The sequence below is a fragment of the Gobius niger genome (genome assembly GCF_951799975.1).
Source record: "Gobius niger genome assembly, chromosome: 22".
Classification (NCBI taxonomy): domain Eukaryota; kingdom Metazoa; phylum Chordata; class Actinopteri; order Gobiiformes; family Gobiidae; genus Gobius; species Gobius niger.
This window is the reverse complement of record NC_136873.1, coordinates 7,894,311-7,916,604: the sequence shown is the minus strand read 5'-3', so window position 1 is coordinate 7,916,604 and position 22,294 is coordinate 7,894,311. Positions and strand designations below refer to the sequence as shown.

At 38.3% G+C, this 22,294-nt stretch overlaps 1 protein-coding gene and 1 long non-coding RNA gene across 8 annotated transcripts in view; both read left to right on the top strand.

Moving 5' to 3' along the window:
* The window catches only part of grin1a (glutamate receptor, ionotropic, N-methyl D-aspartate 1a), a 124,025-nt gene that overhangs the window by 85,701 nt on the left and 16,030 nt on the right, over window positions 1-22,294 (top strand). For all 6 annotated transcript variants that reach the window (XM_079581239.1, XM_079581238.1, XM_079581237.1 and 3 more), the window contains 6 exons: window positions 4,150-4,262; window positions 5,914-6,062; window positions 8,271-8,428; window positions 8,883-9,044; window positions 12,706-12,815; window positions 13,207-13,352. In XM_079581239.1, coding sequence (XP_079437365.1) covers window positions 4,150-4,262; window positions 5,914-6,062; window positions 8,271-8,428; window positions 8,883-9,044; window positions 12,706-12,815; window positions 13,207-13,352 — 838 coding nt within the window. The remainder of the gene's footprint in view (window positions 1-4,149; window positions 4,263-5,913; window positions 6,063-8,270; window positions 8,429-8,882; window positions 9,045-12,705; window positions 12,816-13,206; window positions 13,353-22,294) is intronic.
* Window positions 18,055-19,286, top strand: LOC306981199. 2 transcript variants are annotated; one of them, XR_013794088.1, is made up of 3 exons: window positions 18,055-18,176; window positions 18,287-18,376; window positions 19,166-19,286. It is a non-coding gene; the product is annotated as an uncharacterized lncRNA (long non-coding RNA). The 2 variants fall into 2 exon arrangements; XR_013794089.1 differs by lacking the exon at window positions 19,166-19,286 and adding an exon at window positions 18,497-18,574.

Genomic DNA, 22,294 nt, shown 5'->3' with positions numbered 1-22,294 from the left:
AAATCCAGCAAAAAAGTGACAAAAATCCATAAAAAAAGACAAAAATCCATAAAAAAAAGTGACAAAAATCCAGCAAAAAAGTGACAAAAATCCATCAAAAAAGTGACAAAAATCCATCAAAAAAAGACAAAAATCCAGCAAAAAAGTGACAACAATCCAGCAAAAAAAAGACAAAAATCCAGCAAAAAAGTGACAAAAATCCATAAAAAAAAGACAAAAATCCATAAAAAAAGTGACAAAAATCCAGCAAAAAAAGACAAAAATCCAGCAAAAAAGTGACAAAAATCCAGCAAAAAAAGACAAAAATCCAGCAAAAAAAGACAAAAATCCAGCAAAAAAAGACAAAAATCCATAAAAAAAGTGACAAAAATCCAGCAAAAAAAGTGACAAAAATCCAGCAAAAAAAGACAAAACTCCATAAAAAAAGTGACAAAAATCCAGCAAAAAAAGACAAAACTCCATAAAAAAAGTGACAAAAATCCAGCAAAAAAAGACAAAAATCCATAAAAAAGTGACAAAAATCCAGCAAAAAAAGTGACAAAAATCCAGCAAAAAAGTGACAAAAATCCAGCAAAAAAGTGACAAAAATCCAGCAAAAAAGTGACAAAAATCCAGCAAAAAAGTGACAAAAATCCAGCAAAAAAGTGACAAAAATCCAGCAAAAAAGTGACAAAAATCCATAAAAAAGTAACAAAAATCCAGCAAAAAAAGACAAAAATCCAGCAAAAAAGTGACAAAATCCAGCAAAAAAAGACAAAAATCCATAAAAAAGTGACAAAAATCCAGCAAAAAAATGACAAAAATCCATAAAAAAAAGTGACAAAAATCCAGCAAAAAAATGACAAAAATCCAGCAAAAAAATGACAAAAATCCAGCAAAAAAGTGACAAAAATTCAGCAAAAAAGTGACAAAAATCCAGCAAAAAAAGGCAAAAATCCAGCAAAAAAAAGACAAAAATCCATAAAAAAGTGACAAAAATCCATTAAAAAAAGTGACAAAAATCCATAAAAAAGTGACAAAAATCCATTAAAAAAAGTGACAAAAATCCATAAAAAAGTGACAAAAATCCATAAAAAAGTGACAAAAATCCATAAAAAAGTGACAAAAATCCAGCAAAAAAGTGACAAAAATCCATAAAAAAGTGACAAAAATCCATAAAAAAAAGACACAAATCCAGCAAAAAAGTGACAAAAATAAAAAATTAAAATCGTTTTTTTGCGATTATGCTAATTTTGTGATCGTTTACTGTTGTAATCGAAATCGTAATCGAATTTCGATTAATTGCACAGCCCTAACTACAACTCTATGGTGCAGCTAAACACTAAACCCACTGTTTTTCTGTATATATATTTGCGCTTATTCTGGCTTAAAAGCATCAAAAGCTGTGCGTGTGCAGCTCAAGGTTAAAAGACGTCGCCATGGAGACAGTACATCTGCAGTAAGCGAAGTCGTTATCTCGTAGTGTCGATGTGTTGAGTGTGGGGGATCATTCTTTCCTGAAAATTACACACATATACCGTAAATACTCTAATACTGGCCTGTGTTCCATCAGCGGCCGGGTCTCTAAAACAGGCCGGGGCTTTTATTAGAAACTATAACAGTAGAAATATTCCCCATGTTAGGAATTTGTCTCATACTGGTGTAAATGAAAACTCACGTGCAGGAAGTAACCAAACGGGAACCCTCGCGTCACCATCGCGTCTTCAAAGCACGTCCAGCTGCTCCGTGTGCAGGTCAGTCCCACGCCTCAAAATAACTCCTCCCATCAGCGCGAGCGTCTCGTCTTCTCTCGGGTCAGTCTCATGATCGATCACAAACACAAACGCTCCGTCTAAACTCGCCTTTTACAGTGCAGTGCAGTGACACTGATGTCAAAGCTCCGCTAACAGCAACGAAACACTTCCTGTTGTCCCGACAAAATAAAAGGCGTCAATGTTCCAGCCGCTGGGAGAGGGTTTGAAATGTTCATTAATAAATTAACCTAATATTTTATGTGCAAATGGACACAAATCTCGTTTTTCTTTGTTTTCCTGGTCGTCCGTTTTGCTCAAATAGAAATAAAGGCCTGTCTCTAATTGTGGCCTGGTTCCAATAAAGGCCTGGTCCTAGATGCCCTTGAGTAAATAAAGGCCCCGGCCAATATTAGAGCATTTACGGTATAAACTGTACTATAGAAAAGCAGAAAGTAAGTCATCTTAATACTACACAATGATTTGGCTACATGAACATGCATTCTCTCTGCATTGTATGGGGGGATTACGACTTCGCTTATTGAAGCTAAAGCAATGGAAAATGCCTAGAAATGGAATAAAGTCATGCAACATAGGAAACTATAAACGTACCCGCGTCTGGGTAAAGTGCAGTAAAGTGGCCCTTCACTTCCAGACTCACGGTAAAGTCTGTCACATGATGCTATTTTCACTCCGTAACTCCGTCTGTGGTTCTAAAGCGACCGCAAAGTAAATCTAGTTTAACTGCGAGCCTTCGTCCTAGAACTACATTACCCAGGATGCTCGGGAGTCCCATGATCTACTACGAGGCTTTTGATTGGTGGAGCTTCACGTTCCCACACGTGTTTATTTATTGTAATGTAGACGACACATATTATAAACAATGTATTCAAACATACACTACAAAAAGTAAATATCAAGCATTGGCTTAAACGACTTGAATTGAGGAAATGTATCTTGTTTTGAGCGGTTTTCACTCATTTAGACACTTTTCCTGATCGGACCAAGTTCACTTTGCTTGTTTGAGGACATTTCAGACCAGTTCTAGGGTAAATCTCGCTTGAAATAAGAAAGTAAAATTGCCAATGAGATAAGACCAATTTTCTGATCCCATTGGCAAAGAAAATGACCTGAAATAAGGATGAAATGTATCGAAACGAGTCAGAAACATCTCAGAACAAGTGAAATAATCCAGGACAAATGCCCAAGAACTTCTTAACTAGTCAAAACAACTGAAATTTTGACTATTATGCTCAAATTGAGATGTTTATACTGATCTAGTTAAATACTTTTGCAGCGAAGAACGGGAAAGGTGGTCGTAGAAACAAAAGCAAAATCATTAATATAAATGATAAATAATAGTGGTCCCAAAATTGAACCTTGTGGCACACCTTACTCCACGGAATTCCTTTTAGATTCATGTGTTTTTTACACTGGGCTTTACCCAAATCTAAAAGCTTCTCGACTGGAGATCAACAATGTAACGCCTCATTTGAAAGCTAAGACCTACAAAAGTGATGGAAACTTTTTACACTGCAAAAAGTAAATATCAAGCATTGGCTTAAATGACTTGAATTGAGGAAATGTATCTTGTTTTTTGAGCGGTTTTCACTCATTTAGACACTTTTCCTGATCGGACCAAGTTTACTTTGCTTGTTTGAGGACATTTCAGACCAGTTCTAGGGTAAATCTCGCTTGAAATAAGAAAGTAAAATTGCCAATGAGATAAGACCAATTTTCTTTCCCCATTGGCAAAGAAAATGACCTGAAATAAGGACGAAACGTATCGAAACGAGTCAGAAACATCTCAGAACAAGTGAAATAATCTAGGACAAATGCCCAAGAACTTCTTAACCAGTCAAAACAACTAACATTTGGATTATTATGCTCAAATTGAGATGTTTAAACTGATCTAGTTGCAGTGTAATGCAGGCAGATAGTTGACCTTTTATCCAGATCTAGCACTGATAGTAAGAAAAACGTCAAAAAAAAGGTTCCCAACGATCGAATTAAACGAACCACCGATCATTTTTATTCCAATTAGCAGGATTCAGATTGTTTAATAGTGAAATAATATAGAACTTTTGTCTGGAAAGTAAAAGAAACTCGCCGTGTGCACTATCAAAACAGACTTCCGGGTCACATTTATCCCTATTGACCTCCATCCATTGCGCCAATTGAGACTTCGCTCATTAGCATCGTTTTAATGTAATGGAAGAACTAGGATCGTGCTTTCTCCAGGTCCGTGTTGGGATAGAGTTTACTCAGCGAGCTCTTAGTGTGGACATGGCTTGTGTGTCTCTTCTGGCTTGGCTCGCTCATGTTCAGTTGACCTTCCCTCCAAAACCCGAGGGCGTGTCCACCGTGTCCACATGACTGTGTCTCACCCCGTGTCTCTGTACAACCCTCCCAAACGCAGCCCGTTCGGAAGATTCAAAGTGAACAGCGAGGAGGAAGAGGAAGACGCCCTCACGCTGTCCTCCGCCATGTGGTTCTCCTGGGGGGTGCTGCTGAACTCCGGTATCGGAGAAGGTACGCGGGTCCCTCATGAGGAACCAGGGCCGTGGGGAGATGTTTTAGTTAGGGGGCGCTGAGGGACAAAATGTACCCCCAAAATACTTTTTCTGTGGATAAATCCTGTTTATTAACCTCTTAACTCCCGCCTGAACCGAGAGCATTTTCTCCAGGTCAGCTTTACCCAAATCCTGTCGGCCAGTGTGACGCCTCATTTGAAAGACCTACAAAAGTGAATTGATATTTTTCCTCACATCAGATTTTTTTCATCACTTTTTTTGTTGGGCAGTCGTCTCATTTTTGTCAAGTTTTCGTGACTTTTTTGTCAAATTATTCACATTTTTTTTGTCCATTTTTTGTCAATTTTTTGTCAATTTTTGTCATTTTTTGTCAATTTTTTGTCCGTTTTTCGTCAAACTATTTGCATTTTTTTGTCAAATTCTCATCACTTCTTCGTTCATTTTTTCTCCATTTTTTTGACACATTTTTCTCAATTTTTTGTCCATTTTTGTCATTTTTTTTTGTAAATTTGTTGTCACTTTTTCGTCAAATTATTCACATTTTTTTGTCAAATTCTTATCACTTTTTCGTCCATTTTTTCTAAAAAAAAATTCAATTTTTTTTCATATTTTTTTCCATTTTTGTCATTTTTTGTAAATTTTTTGTAAATTTTTTGTAAATTTTTTGTTAATTTTTTGTAAATTTTTTGTTAATTTTTTGTTAATTTTTTGTTAATTTTTTGTCACTTTTTCATCAAATTATTCGCATTTTTTTCTCAAATTCTTAGCACTTTTTTGTCCATTTTTTGTCACTTTTTCATCAATGTTTTCTCACTTTTTTCACATTTCCATCATTTTTTTGTCACATTTTTGTCATTTTTTGTCATTTTTTGAATCAATTTTTTGTCATTTTTTTTGTCACATTTTGTCAAATTTTTGTCACACTTTTGTAATTTTTTTTTTGCAATTTTTTGTCACTTTTTCGTCAAATTATTCGCATTTTTTTGTCAAATTCTCATCACTTTTTCGTTCATTTTTGCTCCATTTTTTGTCAAATTTTTCTCACTTTTTACAAAAAAATTACTTTTTAGTAATTTTTTAGTCAAATTATTTGCATTTTTTTTTAAAATTCTCATCACTTTTTCGTTCATTTTTTCTCATTTTTTTTTCAATTTTTCTCAATTTTTTGGTCAATTTTTTGACACTTTTTCGTCAAATTATTTGCATTTTTTTGTCAAATTCTCATCACTTTTTCATTCATTTTTTCTCCATTTTTTGTCAAATTATTCTCCATTTTTTGTCCATTTTTGTCATTTTTCGGTAAATTTTTTGTCACTTTTTCGTCAATGTTTTCTCACTTTCTTCACATTTCCATCATTGTTTTCGTCTCAGTTTTGTCGCTATTTTCACAGCTTTTTTCCAGAAGCTTTTGGATTGGGGTAAAGCCAAACTGGAGAAAATGTGCTCGGTTCAGGTGGGAGTTAAGGGGTTGATATTGCCTGCAGTTCACAAACTACCCACCAGCGGGTGCTGCAGCGCCCTCAGCACCCTGGGTTCCCACGGCCTTGGAAACCGTTCTTTCTTGACCTGTATTTATCGGAGGGGAGGAAAAGGAGTGACAGACTTGCCATATTTCTGATTCTAAATGAGCGAATGTTTGAACTTTAAAGGTGCTCCAAGAAGCTTCTCGGCGAGGATCTTGGGGATGGTGTGGGCAGGTTTCGCTATGATCATTGTAGCCTCATACACTGCCAACCTGGCTGCCTTCCTGGTGCTGGACAGGCCTGAGGAGCGCATCACCGGCATCAATGATCCCAGGGTGAGTCACGTATTAACCTCTTAATAAGATGTCTGATTTTTGAATTGTTTTTTGCAGTTTACTTTGACTATAGATCAGAAAAAGTTTGGAAGTTGATGCTACAACGTTCTATGACTGATAAACACCAAGACACCAGAACAGTGTTTCCTTAACTTTTGTTGACTTTTGAACCTTTTTTGTTGAGTTTTTGTCATTTTTTGTTGAGTTTTTGTCATTTTTTGTTGAGTTTTTGTCACAATTTTTTGAATTTTTGTCACATTTTTGTTGAATTTTTGTCACTTTTTGGTTGAGTTTTTGTCCAATTTTTGTGGAATTTTTGTCACATTTTTGTTGAGTTTTGTTGAATTTTTGTCATATTTTTATTGAGTTTTTGTCATTTTTTGTTGAGTTTTTGTCACTTTTTTGTTGAGTTTTTGTCATTTTTTGTTGAGTTTTTGTCATTTTTTGTTGAGTTTTTGTCATTTTTTGTTGAATTTTTGTCACATTTTTGTTGAGTTTTTGTCATTTCTTGTTGAGTTTTTGTCATTTTTTTGTAGAGTTTTTGTCACATTTTTGTTGAGTTTTTGTCATTTTTTGTTGAGTTTTTGTCATTTTTTGTTGAGTTTTTGTCACTTTTTTGTTGAGTTTTTGTCACATTTTTGTTGAATTTTTGTCACATTTTTGTTGAATTTTTGTTGAATTTTTGTCACATTTTTGTCACATTTTTGTTGAGTTTTTGTCACTTTTTGGTTGATTTTTTGTCACATTTTTGTTGATTTTTTGTCACTTTTTGGTTGATTTTTTGACATTTTTTTGTTGAATTTTTGTCATTTTTTTTGTTGAATTTTTGTCACATTTTTGTTGAGTTTTTGTCACATTTTTGTTGCGTTTACATCCTTGTTTTCTTCTCATTTTTTGTGGCTGCTTTGGTGCTTTTTTCCCCAAGAAGCTTTTTGATTCGGGTAAAGCCAAACTGGAGAAAATGGGATCCGTTCAGGTGGGAGTTAAGAGGTTAAGTCATATATGTCAATGACCTTTGCAATAAAATTTGGAAACACTTGGGAAGTTGATGCTACGTCGCTCTATGACTGACAAACACCAAGACGCCACAACAGTGTTTCCTTAACTTTGTGAAAGGAGCGAAACAGCGCCCCCAATTTGACGCTTGTGGCCAAAAAGTGAACTGCATCCATATTTGCCATTGAGAATGAATGGGAAAGAGTTAGTATTAACCTCTTAACTCCCAACTGAACAGAGAGCATTTTCTCCAGTTCAGCTTTACCCAAATCCTGTAGGCCAGTGTAACGCCTCATTTGAAAGCTAAGATGTACAAAACTAAATTGATCTTTTTCCTCACGTCATCAGATTTTTTTTTTCCATCACTTTTTGTGTTGGGCAGTCGTCTCATTTTTGTCAAATTTCCGTGACTTTTTTGTCACTTTTTCGTCAAATTATTCGCATTTTTTTGTCCAATTCTTGTCACTTTTTTGTCCAATTTTTGTCAATTTTTGTCATTTTTTTGTACATTTTTTGTACATTTTTTGTACATTTTTTGTCAATTTTTCTCCATTTTTCGTCACATTTTTCTCAGTTTTTTGTCAATTTTTTGTCCATTTTTGCCTTTTTTTTGGGTACATTTTTTGTCAATTTTTTGTCACTTTTTCGTCCATTTTTTCCTCAATTTTTCCTCAATTTTTTCTCACTTTTTGTCAATTTTTTGTCCATTGTCATTTTTTCTTCCATTTTTTCGTCTAATTTTTCATCAAATTTTTCTTGCTTTTTGTCAAACTTTTGTCCATTTTTGTCTTTTTTTTTGTACATTTTTTGTAAATTTTTTGTCACTTTTTCGTCCATTTTTTCCTCACTTTTTTCACATTTTCATCCTTGTTTTCGTCTCAGTTTTGTTGCTATTTTCACACCTTTTTTCCAGAAGCTTTTGGATTGGGGTAAAGCTGGAGAAAATGGCTGGAGTTAAGAGGTTAACTTTGCGAAAGGAGTCAAACAGCGCCCCCAATTTGACGCTGGTGGCCAAAAAGTGTACTGCATCCATATTTACCATTGAGAATGAATGGGAGAGAGTTATTATTAACCAGATGTGCAAAAGTAGGTCACTCTCTGGCGGGCCAACCTACTGGGCCCCACTTTGGGCACCCCTGCTCGCAGCCACTGCCCTTTTTTCTCAATCAGCATCCACTTGTGTTTAAATAAACGTGCGCCTCTCTCCTGCAGCTGAGAAACCCGTCGGACAAGTTCATCTATGCCACGGTGAAGCAGAGCTCTGTGGACATTTATTTCCGGCGGCAGGTGGAGCTGAGCACCATGTACCGCCACATGGAGAAGCACAACTACGAGAGCGCGGCGGAGGCCATCCAGGCCGTGCGAGACAAGTGAGTGCGAGCGGGGCCGAGCCAGGGGGGCCGGCTGCTGTGGTATAGCCTCAGGGCAGGGGTCAGAGCATGGGCCTGGAGCACCGAGAGCTGCGAGCCTTTCCCTCCGGCGTCTCCGTGCCCCTCGCCCATCCTCACACAGGGACCAGCTAAAGCACGGAGGATGAGCTAACTGTGAGTCCAGGAGCGCCCTTTTTCAGGTCGATCCAGGCGCGGGATGGGACCCCATTCCTCGGCCTGTGGTGGGATTTCTTTTGGGCCATAGCAGTCGTAGAGAAGCTGGTAAACGCTGACCGACACACAGCATGTGGAGTGCTAGAGAGCGTGCTGGAGCCGTGAATGTGTTTGTAAATCATTGTACTGTTGCACCGTAACCCCTCCTCCCCCCCCCCCCCCCTCCCCCTCTGCCCCCCCGCCTTCCCCCGCCCCCCTCCCTCCTCCCCCCCCCCCACAGCAAGCTGCATGCCTTCATCTGGGACTCTGCGGTGCTGGAGTTTGAAGCCTCGCAGAAGTGCGACCTGGTGACCACGGGAGAGCTGTTTTTCCGTTCGGGCTTTGGCATAGGCATGCGCAAGGACAGCCCCTGGAAACAGAATGTGTCCCTGGCCATTCTCAGGTCTGTCCCAGCCGAAGCTGCATTACTCGTATGATTTTAATTCTTAAATATAAGTTCATGGTTCTATCCATACAGAGGTCGTGGGCCAGACTGGACTGTAGGAGTCATTATTTCTGCCGCGGTGTGACTGGCCTCATGGTCGAACGCTACATTTAGAGGACCATCACGTTTAGAAAAGATGTTCATCATGACACAAAACACAATCATATTTTGCTCAACCAACCTTTACCTTTCTGTAAAATATTGTTGTGTTTTCAAACATGTTGTTCTTTGAGTTTGGAGAGGTGACCTGTATCCAGAGAGTAACTGACTTCAAAGGGGTGATGACTTAGACCAGGGGGGCCCAAACCCAGTGGGTCACGGGCCAAACACGGCGATGTTAAGCACGAGAAACACATATAACTGCACATAATAATAATATTATTTTTATATTATAATATTATATCACTTTATCATAATCTCTGTATCAGCTGCACTTTATTAACTCTGAGTGATCTTCTTGAACGCCGACTGTAACAAGTGAATTTCTCCTTTGTGGGATCAATAAAGGATTATCTTATCTTATCTTATCTTAACTTATCTTAACTTATCTTAACTTATCTTATCTTATCTTAACTTATCTTATCTTAACTTATCTTAACTTATCTTAACTTATCTTATCTTATCTTATCTTAACTTATCTTAACTTATCTTATCTTATCTTATCTTAACTTATCTTATCTTATCTTATCTTAACTTATCTTAACTTATCTTATCTTATCTTATCTTAACTTATCTTATCTTAACTTATCTTAACTTATCTTATCTTATCTTAACTTATCTTATCTTATCTTATCTTAACTTATCTTAACTTATCTTATCTTATCTTAACTTATCTTATCTTAACTTATCTTAACTTATCTTAACTTATCTTAACTTATCTTATCTTATCTTATCTTATCTTAACTTATCTTAACTTATCTTAACTTATCTTAACTTATCTTAACTTATCTTATCTTATCTTATCTTATCTTATCTTATCTTATCTTATCTTATCTTATCGTATCGTATCGTATCGTATCGTATCGTATCGTATCGTAACGTAACGTATCGTATCGTATCGTATCGTATCGTATCGTATCGTATCGTATCGTAACGTATCGTATCGTATCGTAACGTATCGTATCGTATCGTATCGTATCTTATCTTATCTTATCTTATCTTATCTTATCTTATCTTATCTTATCTTATCTTATCTTATCTTAACTTATCTTAACTTATCTTATCTTATCTTATCTTATCTTATCTTATCTTATCTTAACTTATCTTAACTTATCTTATCTTATCTTATCTTAACTTATCTTATCTTATCTTATCTTAACTTATCTTATCTTATCTTAACTTATCTTATCTTAACTTATCTTAACTTATCTTAACTTATCTTATCTTATCTTATCTTATCTTAACTTATCTTAACTTATCTTAACTTATCTTATCTTAACTTATCTTAACTTATCTTATCTTATCTTATCTTATCTTATCTTAACTTATCTTATCTTAACTTATCTTAACTTATCTTAACTTATCTTATCTTATCTTATCTTATCTTAACTTATCTTATCTTAACTTATCTTATCTTATCTTATCTTATCTTATCTTAACTTATCTTATCTTATCTTAACTTATCTTAACTTATCTTATCTTATCTTATCTTATCTTATCTTAACTTATCGTATCGTATCGTATCGTATCGTATCGTATCGTATCGTATCGTAACGTAACGTAACGTAACGTATCGTATCGTATCGTATCGTATCGTATCGTAACGTATCGTATCGTAACGTATCGTATCGTATCGTATCGTATCGTATCGTATCTTATCTTATCTTATCTTATCTTATCTTATCTTATCTTATCTTATCTTAACTTAACTTAACTTAACTTAACTTAACTTAACTTAACTTAACTTAACTTAACTTAACTTTCGGTTTACATGTGCATTTGATTCTATCTGTGCAAATAACATGTTACATTAATACAAATGTTAACTATGGCAAAAACGCCTAGTTTTCGTTGAACAAAATCAACAACTGCAGAAATATAGTGCAAAATGTAAACAACGACAACACCTGTATCTGCAGCTCCTACAGTGACTTTGCCTCATTCTTTTAGTAACTCAAAGAAAATGCCAAAGTCACTTTTTAACGCCCACCTTTGTTGACGTCAACAACCTCTGAAATAAAAGTTGGAAAACTGAGAAAGTTGATGCTACAACGCTCTGATAAAAACCTAGACACCACAACAACTCCCACCTGAACCGAGCACACTTAGCTTTACCCCAGTCCAAAAGCTTCTGGGGAAGAAAGGTGTGAAAATAGTGACAGAACTGAGACGAAAACAATGATGAAGATGTGACAAAAAAGTGAGAAAACTTTGAGGAAAAAATCACGAAAAAATGACAAAAAAATGACAAAAAATGATTAAAAAAATGACAAAAAAAATGACAAAAAATGACCAAAAAAAATAACTAAAAAATAACTAAAAATAAAAAAACACAAAAAAAAAAAAACACAAAAATGACCAAAAAAAATGACAAAAAATGACAAAAAACCCCAAAAAGATTAAAAAAAATGACAAAAAAATGACAAAAAAATAACAAAAAAATAACAAAACAAAAAAAACTAAATAACAAATAAATAACAAAAAAATATTACAAAAAAATGACAAAAAAATGACAAAAAATGACAAAAAAATAACATAAAGATAAAAAAAAATGACAAAAAAATAACTAAAAAACAAAAAACAACAACAAAAAATGGCAAAAAAGACAAAAAATTAATTTTTAAAAAAAGACACAAAAGTTACAAAATGAGTTGCTTTAGGCGGGTGGTAAGAGGTTAACCGTATTATGCGGTGCAAAAGTAGGTCACTCTCTGGCGGGCCAACGGGATTGTTCCGGCGGGCCAAATTTGGCCCGTGGACCCCACTTTGGGCACCCCTGACTTAGACATTGAATAACAGAATAATATCCGTTAACATTAATGTGGCTGCTTGTATTATAGTCGCAGTTAAAGCAGTGTCTTAATCTACAGTTACACAACAAAAACACAGACGACAATCACTACGACTAGACTTTCTTCACCCCCAAATGAAATGTTGCCACTTTTCCCACAATCACGAGCAAACTTAGAACTTTCCAGACACCGGCTCCGAAGCAGACTAGACGTGGCTGAGTGAAAAAGACGTTTAAGCGAGGACTTGGCGCATCGGCCTCTTTGATCTAATGGACTTGACACAGTGTGAAGGCCCGACACCCGACTTAGCTGAAAAAAGTCCTGCCTCTGCTCTCAGTACATCGCTTCATGTCAGCATCTTGTGTGCCTCTCCTGCCTCTGTCTGTCTGTCTGTCTGTCTGTCTGTCTGTCTGTCTGTCTGTCTCTGTCTGGTCTGTCTGTCTGTCTGTCTGTCTGTCTGTCTGTCTGTCTGTCTGTCTGTCTGTCTGTCCGTCTGTCTGTCCGTCTTCCCTCACTCATCGGGCTATCTATGTCTCGCTCACGTCGGAGGGAGGGAGTGTGGGGGATGTAGAAACGGCGTGAGTGAGGAGAGGGGGGGGCTTCTCTCGCCTGTGTTTCTTAACTCCTTTGTCGCTTCTTCTTCCCTCCCATGCGAACCCCCTTTGCAGTTCTCATGAGAACGGCTTCATGGAGGACCTAGATAAAACCTGGGTGAGGTACCAGGAGTGTGACTCGAGGAGCAATGCCCCGGCCACACTCACCTTTGAGAACATGGCAGGTACGGTCCTTAGTGCGTTGAAAGAATGAACCGTTTTCAAAACAGACACAAAAAAAAAAGAAAAGTGATTGGACAAAAACTGCAGTGGTAAGTTACTGTAGCCACTTTTTTGTCCAATACCTTTGCAGTTTTCATGTCGCGTGGTTGTATAGTGTCTTTTGTTTTGCTTTTCCGTTATAGTGCTGTGTTTTGGTGGTTCCTTTTTCTTATTCATTTATTTTTCCCCCCCAGTCTTCTTTGGTTTTTTCGAGAGCATGCCAGAACAGCTATGCTCGACGGTGGCGCAAGCTGGACCGAGTTTCTCACGCACTTTTACCTGTCTTGTTTCCCCTCCTCCCCCCTTCCCCTCCTCGTCGTCTCTCCGGATTCTCCCCCCTCCCCCCCGACGCAGGTGTGTTCATGCTGGTCGCCGGAGGGATTGCGGCAGGGATCTTCCTCATCTTTATCGAGATCGCGTACAAGCGCCATAAAGACGCTCGCAGGAAGCAGATGCAGCTCGCCTTTGCGGCCGTCAACGTCTGGAGGAAGAACTTGCAGGTAGGGGGACCCCCCTTTCGAAAACGACGGGACTCGGGTCCAAACTGCCGCGAACTAGGGCCAGATTTCAGTCCTTTTTTTTTTGTATGGTCAAGGCAAGTTATCCCTCGAAAGTGCCAAGTCTTCTGGTTGCAAACTGGGCCTTCAAACCTGCACTACAAAAAGTAAACATCAAGCATTGGCTTAAATGACTTGAATTGAGGAAATGTATCTTGTTTTGAGCGGTTTTCACTCATTTAGACACTTTTCCTGATCGGACCAAGTTTGCTTCGCTTGTTTGAGGACATTTCAGACCAGTTCTAGGGTAAATCTCGCTTGAAATAAGAAAGTAAAGTTGCCAATGAGATAAGACCAATTTTCTTTCCCCATTGGCAAAGAAAATGACCTGAAATAAGGACGAAATGTATCGAAACGAGTCAGAAACATCTCAGAACAAGTGAAATAATCTGGGACAAATGCCCAAGAACTTCTTAACTAGTCAAAACAACTACAATTTGGATTATTATGCTCAAATTGAGATGTTTATACTGATCTAGTTAAATACTTTTTGCAGTGTGTCCAGTAAGGAGCAATTCAACGCATTCTCGCCATCGCATTCATCTTTGTCCGATGGGCGGATTTTGGTCAGAACCTTATGGAATATCAACTAAAGGCCCAGGTTGCAACCAGGAGACCAACAGGAATCGTCCTGGATGTCTTCGATTCAAAAGCAACCCAGTACAAATAACTTTTTCCCAACGATTGCAGAGTTGTGTCATGGTGTCTCAGTGACGAAATCAAGAGAAATTAACGAAAAAAGGGTAGTTGTTTCTTGTATGTCCCACAGGGAAGTAAACAGACTTCTGGAAAGCGAAGTGGCAACCGAGCGACCCTCATTTGTACGTAGTTGAATATGTGCTTCCATGTGATATGTATTTGCTGACAGTCGCTAGTTGCTCAGGCCCACAACAGCGGATCTCAAGTGGTGTACTCGCGCAGACTTCCTGAGGTCAGATGATGCGGCACATCAAGGGCTTTGGTCGGGAGTACAGTCCGCACAACTGAAGACTAAATAGAGCGTGAAATGAAGAAATCAATGCCCCGGCGATTGCACAACAGTGACTCTCCGATCGACAGCTGGGGAATTTCAGAATTGTATCCCACGCACAAACCGCACGCCGGGGGCTTCCGGCTCAGCGCTCGGCGGCCGCTTCGCAAATGTCAATTACATGGTTCAGCTCAGCCAAATTACCAAAAACATTTACTCATTTATACTCAGGCGACTCAAAAAAAAAAGGAATTCTGCCATTTGGTTCCAGATTTTTTGCCTGGTCACTTTAGGCAGATGTCGTGGGCTCGGGGGTTTGCTATGTTATTATGTGGACGTTTTATGATGAAAATCTTCAAATTATTGTCTGTGTCATGGAATTTACCGCCTAAACTTGACCTAAAACTTACATGAATGTTCAAAAACAGAACTGAATTAGGGTGGCACGATTTACCTTTAGTGAATCGAAATTGAGGTTTTAGCTACTGTGGTAACCTAACCTCAAGGGACTACGTTTTTTGTTGTTTTTCTGCCTTGCGCCTCCAACATTTGAGGGTGTCCCTTTGGGTGTTGTCCCTCGCTGGTCAATCAAAAGTCAGAAGAAGCTGAAAAACAAACTCCACGTGTGGATTAGTCACGGAATTATCGTTTGTTGACGTAAATATGAGACGGATTTTCATTTAACGAGCAGCGTTTTTGCATCTTGCATCGTTTTTGCATCTCAAATTAAGGATGTATAAACAGCCTCTTGCAGATTTGCATCTTGAAAAATAAAACATAAGTAGGTTAAAATCACAAATCGAATCGCAAAATCCTTTTTGTCAAAATCATGCAGCCCTAGTCTTATTAGGGATGGGCGATACCACATTTTTTGGGGTCATTTTTCTCAATACCGATACCGATACTGGTCATTTCATATGGGTGAATGTATTTCAATCAATATACATTTCTAAAACTGGTTATTTTATATAATTAATAGTAAATTAAAGTTAATTTACTTTGACTGGTTAATTAAACAATGTTAATGTGGAATTAAATACATGAACAAAGTTTAAAATTAATACTTTAATGACAAACAGAAACTAATGGCTGGCTTAGTTCAATCCTCTGCTGCTGTGACTGTTTTGGCTCAGAACAAAGATGTAAATCATCCTTTTACGTTTAAAATTGCTGCCCCGCCTTCTTTTTACATACGCAAATTAGTATAGATACTTTTTGCCCAATATCGATACTTAAAAAGTAGCCGTTTGGTATCGATCCGCCCATCCCTAAGTCTTATTTTATTACTGTAGTGTAGTGCGTAGGCCTGTCATGATAACACATTTGAAGTTGGATATATTGAGGCAGGAAAGCATCTCGATAAACAATATTTTTGACTCCAACGATACTAGATACTGTCGACTCTTTGCGTATAAATGACAGCTTCTGTTAAAACTCAAAGTTTTACAAAGAAGGAATGGGGGGAAATGGTGATAAATGTACATACGCTAAACATCGAGCCCAAAAATATATCGTCTAGCTGTTTTTAATTGATTTATGGGATTTTATTATACATTTACTGTCTGCAACAAAACAGTGATGAACCTAAGAACCGACCCTAAAGGAAGACCAAATGGCAGAAGATAAAACGGGGAAACACTTTTGTTTAATAGACGCCCTGAACATCCGAAGCCTGGTCGAGCTCTTTGCCGCTGTGACTGTTTGCTTTTGCGCTGAAATCCAACACTGGACGAGCGCCCCGGCTCCGCCATGTGTTTGATGGTTTGACTCCTGATCGGTCAGACAGGAGCTCGTAGGGGTTTTACGTCCAGACACGCTATGCTTGCGTGCTGGGGAGAGGTACAGTATTGTATGTGGTGAGCGTCCTGTATGGCCTGCCTGGGGGGGGGGGGGGGGGGGGGGGGGGGGCTGAGAAAGGAGCAGGACACTGTGAACAGGGGCTGCAATCGGGCCTGGAGTGTTTACATCTGCCTCCTGTGCGCTCAGTTAAAGTGCACGTAAACTTCCATTCAGGCACCTCAGCAATGTCGAAACTTAGTCAGTCAAACTTGTAGCGTTAAAGGGGGCGTATTATGCTAAATTCACTTTTTAAATATTTTTACCATGTTGAAAATGTGACAAAAAAATGACAAAAATTATATATTCTTTTTACAAAAATGTGACAAAAATGTGACAAACAAATGACAAAAAAATGATAAAAAATTGACGATAAAATGACAAAAATGTGACCAAAAAATGACAAAAATGTGACAAAAAATTGACAAAAAAATGACAAATATAATTTTTTTTTTTTACAAAAATACGACAAAAAAATGACCAAAATGTGACAAAAAAATTACAAAAAATTGATAAAAAATTACAAAAAATTGAATATTTTTTTTAAAAAAATGGACAAAAAAAAAGACAAATTTTTTTTTTTTTTTTTTTTACAAAAATATGACAAAAATGTGACAAAAAAATGACAAAAAATGATAAATAATGTTAAAAATTGACGATAAAATGACAAAAAGTTTAAAAAAAAAATGACAAAAAATGGACAAAAAAAAGACATTTTTTTTTATTTTTTTTAACAAAAAAATGACAAAAAAATGACAAAAAAATGACAAAAATGTGACAAAAAATGACAAAAAATTTAATTATTTTTTTACAAAAAATGGACAAAAAAAGACAAAAATTTAATATTTTTTTTAACAAAAATGTAACAAAAAATGACAAAAATTTGATAAAAAATGACAAAAATTTGATAAAAAATGACAAAAATGTGAAAAAAATTTTTTACAAAAAATTGACGAAAAAACGACAAAAATGTGACAAAAATGAGTTGAACGTTGGGGAAAAACATCTGATGACGTGAGGAAAAAGATCCTCTCGGTTCAGGCGGGAGTTAAGATGTTAAAGTGTATTGTGATACGAAATGTACCTAAACAAAACACCCACACTGTTATTTTACAGTTACTGACAAAACAATCGATAAAATGATGCTTTAGTGCTTCTCCAGCAAAAGAAACTGAACTGAAATATCACTCCCGGTGTTTTGAACATGGGATACGACGTTACATCATGTTTACAAGTGGATTTTGCACAATACGTCCCCTTTAACGTGCGCCGCCCTCACCAAATAAGCAAATACTAACTGATGGTAACTGATGTGGACTGGCTTTAGCTTCGCGTCAGCCGGAAACGCCGCCGCCTCTTTGTTCCGCCTCGCCGGCCTGAGACGGCAGCCCCTCCGACTGCCACCGACGGCCTCCGGCGCAAACCGACATCCAATCTTCACCGCCGCGACTTTAAAACGCGGTAATGGGCCTCGCGCAATCTGCCGCTCCTCCGGATGTTACTCACGGACTTCGGGGCTGATCGGATTAGCCACCGTGATCCCATTGTCGCAAACCTCCAGTGGCAGCGCGGTTACTCGGGGGCGATAAAGTCGTCACAACACGAGCGGCGTCCCGGTTTTAACGTGGCCTTCTCCTTTCTTGGCTCCGAGGACACGCTTTCGCGCTCTGAGCTGAGAGGCGGTGCACTTTCGACCAATGTAGTTTGCGAGCTGTCTGGTTTTCCCCGTTCTGCCGTGGCTGTTTGGATAAAGATTCACGGTGACGCTTTAGAATGCAGCCCGCGAGGTCCAGGTGTGAGTGCGGGTAACGAGAAAGTAGTTACACATGTAGGTGCAGGTGCTCTTATAAAGTGTTACAAAGAGGAACGATGTGTAACAAGGAAGTACAAAGTGCTACAAGGGGGAACAAGGAAGTACAAAGTGTTACAAGGGGGAAGAATGTGTAACAAGGAAGTACAAAGTGTTGGGAAACAATGTATAACAAGGAAGTACAAAGTGCCACAATGGGGAACAAGGAAGTACAAAGTGTTGGGGAACAATGTGTCACAAGGCAGTACAATGTGCCACAAGGGGGAACAATGTATAACAAGGAAGTACAAAGGGGAACAATGTATAACAAGGAAGTACAAAGTGTTACAAGGGGGAACAAGGAAGTACAAAGTGTTGGGGAACAGTGTGTAACAAGGAAGTACAAAGGGGAACAATGTATAACAAGGAAGTACAAAGTGTTTACAAGGGGAACAAGGAAGTACAAAGTGTTGGGGAACAGTGTGTAACAAGGAAGTACAAAGGGGAACAATGTATAACAAGGAAGTACAAAGTGTTACAAGGGGGAACAATGTGTAACAAGGAAGTACAAAGTGTTGGGGAACAATATGTAACAAGGAAGTACAAAGTGTTACAAGGGGGAACAATGTATAACAAGGAAGTACAAAGTGTTGGGGAACAATGTATAACAAGGAAGTACAAAGGGGAACAATGTATAAGAAGAAGTACAAAGTGTCACAAAGGGGAACAATGTGTAACAAGGAAGTACAAAGGGGAACAATGTATAACAAGGAAGTACAAAGGGTTACAAGGGGGAACAAGGAAGTACAAAGTGCCACAATGTGTAACAAGGAAGTACAAAGGGGAACAATGTGTAACAAGGAAGTACAAAGTGCCACAATGTGTAACAAGGAAGTACAAAGGGTTACAAGGGGGAACAAGGAAGTACAAAGTGCCACAATGTGTAACAAGGAAGTACAAAGGGGAACAATGTGTAACAAGGAAGTACAAAGGGGAACAATGTATAACAAGGAAGTACAAAGGGTTACAAGGGGGAACAATGAAGTACAAAGTGCCACAATGTGTAACAAGGAAGTACAAAGGGTTACAAGGGGGAACAAGGAAGTACAAAGGGGAACAATGTGTAACAAGGAAGTACAAAGTGCCACAATGTGTAACAAGGAAGTACAAAGGGGAACAATGTGTAACAAGGAAGTACAAAGGGGAACAATGTGTAACAAGGAAGTACAAAGTGCTTCAAGGAAGAACAAGGAAGTACAAAGTGCCACAAGGGGGAACAAGGTGTAACTTTGTACTTCCTTGTTACACATTGTTCCCCTTTGTACTTCCTTGTAACACTTTGTTCCCCCTTGTTCCCCTTTGTACTTCCTTATTACACATTGTTCCCCAACACTTTGTACTTCCTTGTTACACATTGTTCCCCCTTGTGGCACTTTCTACTTCCTTGTTCCCCTTGTTCCCCCGTTACACGTTGAAAGAGTACCCGTACTTACATGTGTAATTACTTTCTTGTTACCCGCACTTACGCCTGGACCTCGCGGGCTGTTTTCTAAAGCGTCGCCAGATCCACATATTCTCTCCTCTTAAGGCAAACATTCTGAATCTGGTGAGTGCATTGGAAATCCGCGGTGTTCCAGCTGTTCTAGCCGTTTCATTTTGCCGCTGAAGAGACATATCGAGCGAGGGCCGACTTCGCACCTGGCGTCTCCTGACGGGACAGGCCAGACTCCGCAGAGGAACGGTCGGCTCTGGAGCTGTGAATGTTTCTGAGAGCTCCTTTACCTTTCAAACCTGCACCAGGGAGTCTGAGTGACATCTGACTGTGACAGAACACGGCACCTCTTTACGCGGGGCCCGGTCGTCCATGTTGAGGTCAGAATGTCCCCGAGCCCCTCACCATGCAGCTGCTGAACAGATGTTAGTCAGAAGTGCACCGTCTGGACCGGTGTGTGGCCGGTTTCTCTCTCTTTGGGATGAAATGTCACCGCTGAGGCTTGACCTGAATATGAGAGTTGATTTTGAATGATGGTTCAAAGCAGCACCGTTTCTGCCCAGCGTCGGCCCCGCATGGCATGGACTGTGCTGCCCTAGACACTGGAAAACTAGTGGACCAGTACTCAGATGATGAGAACACAAATAACACATAGATACTAATTACTCCAGGCACTGTTGGCCCACATTACAAATCAATACTAATGTTTTAATAATGAAGGTTCTTGAGTCATCTTCTGTACTCTGTAGCTGAAGTGTAGAATGTGTTGCCAGATAAGAGGCGTAGCCCGACAGTCAAGGGCCCCATGAACTAACCTTGCCTGTCCTGCCAAACTACATGCTTTTTCATAGATATTTCAAAGACATATAGTCTGGGAGCAGCATGAGCTCAACGATTTCCCGGTGGCCGTGATTGGCATCAACCAATCAGAGCAACGCTAGATACGTCGCAGCAACAAGCGGCAGGAAGGATTTCCAAAAACTTCCTTATTTACGAGAAACGCTTCGAACGCTGTTTCTTGCTCCGGTTTAAGGGATTACATTTTTTTTTTAATGATTTAAAAGACGAAAGAGCAGAAGAAAACATCGTATCATAGAGTGTGGTCACGGCTTCCGCGTCTTGGGGGAATGAAAATGTGACAAAAAACTGACAAAAATTTGAAAAAAAAAAATCCAAAAAATGGACGGAAAAATGACAAAATGTGACAAAAATGTGACACAAAAATTGAAAAAAATGACCAAAAATTGATGAAAAATGACAAAAAAGTGACAAAAAAATGGGAAAAAATTGACAAAATGTGACAAAAAAATGACAAAAATGTGAAAAAAAATTGACGATAAAATGACAAAAATGTGACAAAAAATTACAGAAAATTTAAAAAAATTAAATAATAATTTGCGGAAAAATGACAAAAATGGTACAAAAAAAATGTCATAAATTTGACAAAAAAATTTGAAAAACAAATGACAAAAATTTGATGAAAAAATTGACGATAAAATGACAAAAATGTTAAAAAATAAATGACACAAATTTGAAAAAAATGACCAAAAATTGACGAAAAATGACAAAAATGTGAAAAAAATTGACAATAAAATGACAAAAATGTGACAAAAAATTACAGAAAATTAAAAATAATAATAATAATTGACGGAAAAATGACAAAAATGTTACAAAAAAATGTCAAAAATTTGACAAAAAAAATTGAATTTTTTTTTACAAAAAAAACGTTTGTATGACTGAGAGCCGGCACTGATACCTTTTAATTATGTTTACACCGAAACAAAAGTCATGAGCAAGAAAGCATCACGGACTTTTGTCTCAGTCAGATGGAAAACCTCACTGATTTTGCGGTTTACTGTGGTTTCTTCTGGTCCTGTGGAGTTTATGCATCGACCATTCGCTGATATACTGAGTGTCTGAAGACTCATCTCCATCAAACAGCCTTTAGCGACGAGTTGTTCAGGAGTTTTAGCGAATACTGTTGACCTATAACGACCATACAAGCCCTGGGTGACGCGGTTCTTTCTCTGACGCCAACTTCCAACTGCGGCAAGAAAAAAACCATGCGATTCTTTACGTTTTACCATTTTTCTTCCCACATTCAAGCCCAGGTCAGATGTGTTGGGGAGTTTGAGACACTCTGGCCTGCTGGTCCACTATTTCTCCAGCTGCCTACGGCGACAAACACTACAATTCCTCAGGGCTAAAGCGAAGAAGAAGAAGAGACGTCACTTGGGCATTGATTTCCCCCCTCGAAACTCGCACCACTTGATACGAAGGCTTTACTAACCTGAGCTGTCATTTCCCAACAGGCAAACGCTCCTCGTTTATTTACCGAACTCGCGACCCGGTGAAAAAGGATTGCAAATGCGGGGCCAGAACTGCATCGTCTTTCGCTCTTTGTTTTGTGTTTTACTATTATTGATTCTTCTATGTTCTGCCCTCTCCCCCCCCCTTTTTGAAACCTCCATCCATGGGATATTTTGAGCATGTTTGAAATTCACACCACACTGCCCCTCCTCCCCCCAGCCACGCCTCATCAACGTCGAAAGGTTTCTGTGTGGAGCAAAGAAGCTAATACGTGGGTAGAAGCTGAATCTGAAGTCGATCCGAGCGAGCGGATGGATAATAATGACTTAAAGTGAGACACGGCAGGTGAAAATATCCACTCTGTTTGGTGCTTTTCACCCTGAACATCTTTGTTTTAAAGCAGTACTAAGTAACGTGTTTACCTTACAAAATCCTTTCCGTAGTCCCTGTGGGGGTAAGTGTTTATGGGATGATTGGATGGTCTTTCA